We start from the raw sequence: 6,818 nt of genomic DNA on the forward strand, positions 1-6,818 counted from the left end.
ACATGTGTGTTACACATTCACTTATCCCTGTATTTTTTTTCAGAATTTTTTGAAATGTAAAAATATGAATTTTCATGAAATTTGAGTTTCAAATTTAAAGGGCTCCATGGAGCTCGGCCTCCAAAAGCAATTTTCGGGCTATAAGCCATCTTATAGCCCACCTTATAGCTAGCTTGTACAATAGTTAGCTACAAAAGAGTACTACTTTTATCATATATGGCCCACCTTTCATTCTCACAAAGCACCTAGGAGCACGTGTTAGAGCTGGCTCTTCACGAAGAGTCCGCTTCCCTTTTGTCTCCTCTTCTCTCTCATCCAACTCAGCAAAAATATAGTATTTTAATCCTTACAGTCTGCTGACTGTATTTTATTATACTTGCTCTTATCATCAAATATCCACCGCAAAGGAGAGTGACTTGGCACCTATATATGTGTGTGTATGTATTTCAGCAGACAAGCTAGCTATTCATTGTACGTAACTACAGAAAATATGGCTCGCCCTGCTGCAAGCACTGATGGCAGTGCGTTGGCCGTCACGCTTGTAGGTTGGCTCCTTGTTCTCCAGCTTCTCCTCCTGGCGCCGGCGCCTACCGCCGCGAGGAGGGCGACGAGCGTCAACCAGACGCCCAACTTTCTGTCCAGAAAGCCGCCAAGGTCGGGCACCAACGCCCTGCTCAAAAAGGCGCGTCGTCGCAACCGCAACACGGACCTGCTGGGCAGCGCCGCGGCGGACGACGCCGGCTACGTCGTCCTCTACAACGTCTCCATCGGCGCCACGCCGAACGACGTCTCCGGCGTGGTGGACGTCCTCAATGATTTCGTCTGGACAACGCAGTGCGTGGCCGCGCCGGTGCGGGTCCAATGCGCCAGCCAGACGTGCCGGAGCCTCCTGGCCAACGACACCATGGACGCCTGCGGCGGCAACCCCAGCGGCGACGATACCTGCAGCTACGTCAACGTGTACGCGCCTGGGAGCAACACCACCGGCTTTCTCGCCAACGAGACGGTCGCCGTGGGGAGCTTCGTGGGAGCAGCGATATTGGGGTGCAGCGCCGCCAACAGCACGGGACCCCTCGTCGGCGAGGTCGGCAGCTTCGGCTTCAACAGGGGGGCGCTCTCCCTTGTGTCGCAGCTAAGCGTCAGCAAGTTCTCCTACTACCTCGCCCCCGACGAAGCAGGCAGCTCCGACTCCGAGAGCGTTGTGTTACTCGGCGACGCCGCCGTGCCGCAGACCAGGGGCGGCGGCCGCTCAACGCTGCTGCTCAGGAGCACGGCATTCCCAGACGTCTACTACGTCAAGCTATCCTCCATACAGGTTGATGGACAGGCCCTGAGCGGCATCCCCACTGGGGCGTTCGACCTTGCTGCCGACGGCAGCTCCGGTGGCGTGGTCATGGGCACGCTGTCCCCCGTCACCCGCCTCCAAGTGGACGCCTACAACGCCTTGAGACAAGCACTGGTGAGCAAGATCAACGCGCAAGAGGTGAACGGATCAGCGTTCGCCGGCGGCGTCTTCGACCTGTGCTACGACGCGCAGTCCGTGGCGACACTGACGTTCCCAAAGATTACGCTGGTGTTCGACGGCGGGAACGCGCCGGCTACGTTGGAGCTCACGACGGTGCACTACTTCTTCAAGGACAACGTCACCGGGCTGCAGTGCTTCACCATGCTGCCGATGCCAGTGGGCACACCGTTCGGCTCTGTCCTCGGAAGCATGGTGCAGGCTGGCACCAACATGATCTACGACGTCGGCGGCGAGACGCTGACGCTCGAGGAGGGCGCAGCGGCTCCGCCCCCCTCACAGGTGGTGTCGCTCATGGCGATAGCCTCCCTGCTCCTTGCTTGGGTGCTACTCTTCTAGCTAGATGATCATCTCCATCGGGTGTACTGTTCCATCTTGTTCCGTTGTTTTGCCAAAAGAAATATTTCAGCATTGTGGTGTATTCAATATGTCATGTAACTGTGTCTGTAAGATGCTTGTACCTTTTCTGAAATATATTGCCCCTTTGTAAAATGTTTGCCAATTGGCAAAGGTTCTGAAATTTCATAAATTTTACACAAATTAATAAATCTTCGTCAATCTCTAAAAGTATTCCCTGAGTTGCGAAAAAAGGTCCACATTTTTTCATGAATTTAAAAAATGTTTGCGAATTGGCCGTAAAATTTTAAATATGTTTGCAGATTTAATAAAATAAACCGTAATTTTAGAATGTCTTCTCCGATTTCAAAATGTGTTCTTGAAATTGGAAAATTGTTCCCAAATTATAAAAATATTCTAATATTCCAAAAAACATGATCATCAATTCAAAAAATTACAAGAACAGCAAATAAAAACTGTGAAACAGGAAAAACACACAAAATGAAAAGAAAAAGGTCCAGAAAAGGTTCTAGAACCTTCGCAAAGCAGGTGGCACATGCGAACTCCTCGGGTGTGTGTGTCTGGTCTTCCATCCCCATGGCTAGGGCATATCCAATAGTTGTAAGATACTTCCTCATCGCTGATTTCTGATCATTACACCTAATATCTCAGATGAAGTGACATAAGTAGAATAAATGAGAGAGCAATGTTATATCTTCACTAACCATACTGTTCAATGCCTCTTGCTGACAATATATTGGCTTTGCAAATTGGGTCGCGCAAAATTATCTCTTGTCAAGATCACCTCGCCGCACAAAAACAGAGAAAGATCTTAATGCTTAGAGGCATTGAACATCCAATTGTGATGTAACTTCCACTGAAACTCATAAGACCTTGTGAATGCTAGACGAGGCCCAACTCTGTCCATTTGGAAATAACCCTGAAGAAGGTTGCAGACCGTAAGTAGAACACTCTCTAGTATGATGTTCTTCTTTTACTCGCATTATCTGCTCTACCTTACCGCATTTATAACTTACACAATGCTTCTTAAGTTTCCTCCAGCTATACTTTTGTGCTGCAGCCATTTATCTTACTCAAGTCTGATCTCTGGTTTCAATTAGTCTTCGAGTTGTAGCCAACAGAGAAAGAAAAGTTAAGTATGAAAGAAAATATGTTGTACATATGGCAAAACAAAAATATGATACGGATTACCAGGTCAGCATGCCACGCCTCCCATCTAGTACGCCATAGAATGGGTGACTGATCGAAAACAATGTCTTCAGCTCTTGACTATTCCTTCCGAACCATTAGTGACCCAAATGAGAACAAGTCTTCGCAGTAGGAAAATGATGTCCTATCTACAAGCTGGAAAATGATGCATGCGGCCTAGGGTTCAACATTATTTGGTTGGAGTCATTTGTGATGATGGTATATGCAACTGTTTGTGTGATCAAGTTGTCACATAAACTTAAAGCTCAACTTCGATATTGATGACTCAATATTTATTGAGTGAGAAGGAAGTGTTGTCGACCTATGCGACATTTCCACACGAATATACCAAACCTCAGTTTTTCCATGTTTTTTTCTTCCACTATCTTCTTCTCCAAGCAAAATGTCTCCTTTCACAATTATTTGGAGTAAGTGAATAATGAGACACCATCTACACTTGATGCTCTAAAGATGGTTATTAAACATAGAAAAATATACTTCACCGCATGCTATGATGACTGAAAAGAATAGTTACATATGTAGGTAAAACAGAGAATTTGGAAGTATACGGAATCATGAAATTATAAGAATATTCAACAACAGAGAAACACCATAGACAAATTCCTATAACGAATGATGAAGTACCCGTGTCCTGAGGGGGCTTCAAGGGCGAATTTATTCGCCAACTCGCAAAGCTCATGAACTGTTGCGGGGTTACCCACACTGTGACGGTTCTAATAGAGAAAAGTCATTGTGCCCTGTGGAGCCTGAGTTGGGGTCCGCCAAGGGCGTATGTTGTTGATGTCCCTCTGATTTTTCTTGAGATCTGCCTCTCCACAGTCGCAACAACAGTCCAACTTCATTCTTTTCAAAATATAAGTCATTTTAGATATTTCAATATGGACTACATACGGAACAAAATGGCTGAATCTACATTTTAAAATACGTTCATACATATTCGTATGTAATTCATATTAAAATCTCTAAAAAGACTTATATTAAAAACAGAGGAAGTAGTTCTCTTTTGGTCTTGTTTAGAAAATGTGCAAGGAGGAACCAACTGTTGTGCAGGGCTGATGCCTCGATAGTTGCACTTGACTAAAATGAAGCATATAGTTCAGAGTGGTTCATGGTAGCTTCTTTTTTTTGCAGGTGGTAGACTAATAGATTGAGGTATTTTTGTTGTCCAAAATCTAGAGGAAGATCTTGTCCAAATGATCAGAACGTAATGTGCTAACTACCGTAAATCAAATGAATCTGGTGCTATATTTCTAGAGATCGACCCTTGATCCAATCCCATGACATGAATGTGGCTGCCAGGTTCCTGATGGCTATCTTTTCACTGGAAATTGTTAGAGTTATATTGATGTTGGCCTTTGATTTTTTGTATTCTTGACTTTTAACATGAGCATGTACATCATATATATGGTGGCATTGGCCTTCTAGTAATACAAGTTGTTTTTCTAACATGGCATTAGAGCATTAGGTTTTTTTCCGCATGCACAACTCATGCTACAATCCACTCACGGCGTCGCATTTCTTCTCATGCCGTCTACGTTGATGGTAGAGGTGACTTGGTTACGATGGCTACTGAAGGATTTTATTGTTTCTGTTACTACAGCTACCACCCTCTTGTCTAATAGTACATGTGCTATCAGTATTACATGGGACCCTGTGAAGCATGAGCATAGCAACCATATTGAAGTTGATGTTTATTGTGTGTGCGCTGCTGTGCAGGATCATGTTATTGCTCTTCAGTATGTGTCTTTCGAGTTGCAGCTAGCGATTTTTTCACGAAGGCATAAACTAGAGCAAAACATAGATTTCGCCTCTCCAGACTCAATGTAGTGGATCTATTGGCCTTTGGCCTTTTGTATTCTTGCCTTTTGACATTCTCATGTACATCATATATATAGTGGCATTGGCCTCCTAGAAATACAAGTTGCTTTCATAACAACAACATCCAGAGCAAGCACGGGCAGATAGGGAACGTTGTGCCACCTCCCCTCGCCTACGCGCTAGGGGGGAAGCTCAAGCAAGCCATTGATGCAAACCTAGGGTGATAAAAGTCCCATTTTTTTGTTTGACCCCTATATGTATGTTGGAGCAATCGACTCAAGTTATCAGAGGCCAGTCATCTAAACTATTTTTTGTGCATATCCAATGTACTCTTTGAACACTTTTTTCCGATACAACCCCTAAATACATTGACGGACCAGACCTGTTCATACCCCTTCATAAAAACAGTACACAATCGAGAGCAGTAAATTGGGCTGACCCAGCAACTAACGATCTCTATATTGGTCTTGTAGTGCAAGAGTGGAAGATAATAAAAGATAATGCATCCACTATGTATCGAACAAAAGAAATCCTAATATGCAGCACCGTATTTTCAGAACTATATTTCCAGTGCTAATTTTCAGAACTAAAAGATGACACAACCACTAGAATGAGCCAGCTATCTTGCTAATATGCAGCACCGTACTTTCAGAACTATATGACAGCGACATATTTGAACATTTTTTCGGAAATTTGAACATTATTTTTTTTAACGCAAACATTTTTCCGAGTTGTAATTTTTTTTAGAAAATGCAAAAAAATCCGAAAAGTGGAACATATTTTAAACGTCAAACAGATTTTAGAATGAGACTTTTTAAAATTCTGAACGGTTTTTGAAAACATACACAATTCTGAAACTCTGAACTTTTGAGAAAACACGACCGATTTTTCATTAATTCAAACTTTTTTGAAAATTTTGAATAAATTAATAAATAAATATGATGAACAATTTTTGGCTTTGTGATTTTCGAAAAGAAAAAAGAAACATAAAACGATTCGTGGAACTATTTAGAAGGTTCCCAAATGGGTTGGCCCATGTTCACTCGTATCGAATGGATCTGTGCACAACACCTACTGTTTCATGTAATAAACGTCAAATAGGATTTCCCCCCATCAGGCGCCTGATGGGATCGATGCCATCTCCTAATTAGGCCGGCCGCTAAGCTTTTTCTTCTATCTTTTTGTTTTCTATTTTTTTCTTCATTAATTTTTCCTTTTTGAGCGTCATTATTTTTTGAAACTTGTTCAAAAAATTGCAAAATTGTTTGGAGTACCTTAAAATGTTCTTCTTTTCAAATATTTCCTAGAATTTTATAAAATATTCTGGAATTTTAAAAATCCTCGCGCTTTCGAATATTTTGTTCACAAATTTAAGAAATGTTTGTATTTCAAAAAAGGTTGATAATATTTTAAAATGGTACGTTGTTTCCAATTTGTGTTCAAGATTTTCATCAGTTGTTGGGAATTTGTTTAGGAATTTTTAAAAAGGTGTTTAAACTTGTAAAATTTTCAAAGACAATTTGAAATTCCAAAATTGTTGACAAATTTCAAGAAATAGTTAGTGCATAACAAAATGTTCCTGTTGATTGATAGTGATAGAAATTACAAATAACAGAAACATCAAAATTAGGAAAAACTACATGCTCACGGAGGCACCCGTGTGACCTAGTCTAGCACACCCATCTCAACTAGTGGTTTTTTAGACTATGGATAAATGACCCCAACTTATTTTAGCAGCCTGGTATGGACATATGAGGCATCCATGCCAGGTTTGGTTGAATTCTGACACTATTTGCATGTTGCGACATGTTCGACCATTTATCAGCCATTTTCATTGAAAAAACTCCAGAAAATGCAAAATCTGTCGGAAACTCAAGCAACTTGGCATGGTATCTTGAATTGGCCATATACG

The 6,818-nt window shown here is 42.4% G+C and overlaps 1 protein-coding gene across 1 annotated transcript; it reads left to right on the forward strand.

The window, feature by feature from the left end:
* The first annotated feature begins 478 nt into the window (after positions 1 to 478).
* On the forward strand, positions 479 to 2,014 carry LOC123409820 (aspartic proteinase nepenthesin-2-like). The gene has a single exon (XM_045102693.1). It carries the CDS (start codon positions 491 to 493, stop codon positions 1,859 to 1,861), a length of 1,371 nt encoding a protein of 456 aa, XP_044958628.1. The 5' UTR covers positions 479 to 490; the 3' UTR covers positions 1,862 to 2,014.
* Positions 2,015 to 6,818: the final 4,804 nt, after the last annotated feature.

The sequence above is a fragment of the Hordeum vulgare genome, chromosome 7H, assembly GCF_904849725.1.
Source record: "Hordeum vulgare subsp. vulgare chromosome 7H, MorexV3_pseudomolecules_assembly, whole genome shotgun sequence".
In the NCBI taxonomy this organism is placed as follows: Eukaryota; Viridiplantae; Streptophyta; class Magnoliopsida; order Poales; family Poaceae; genus Hordeum; species Hordeum vulgare.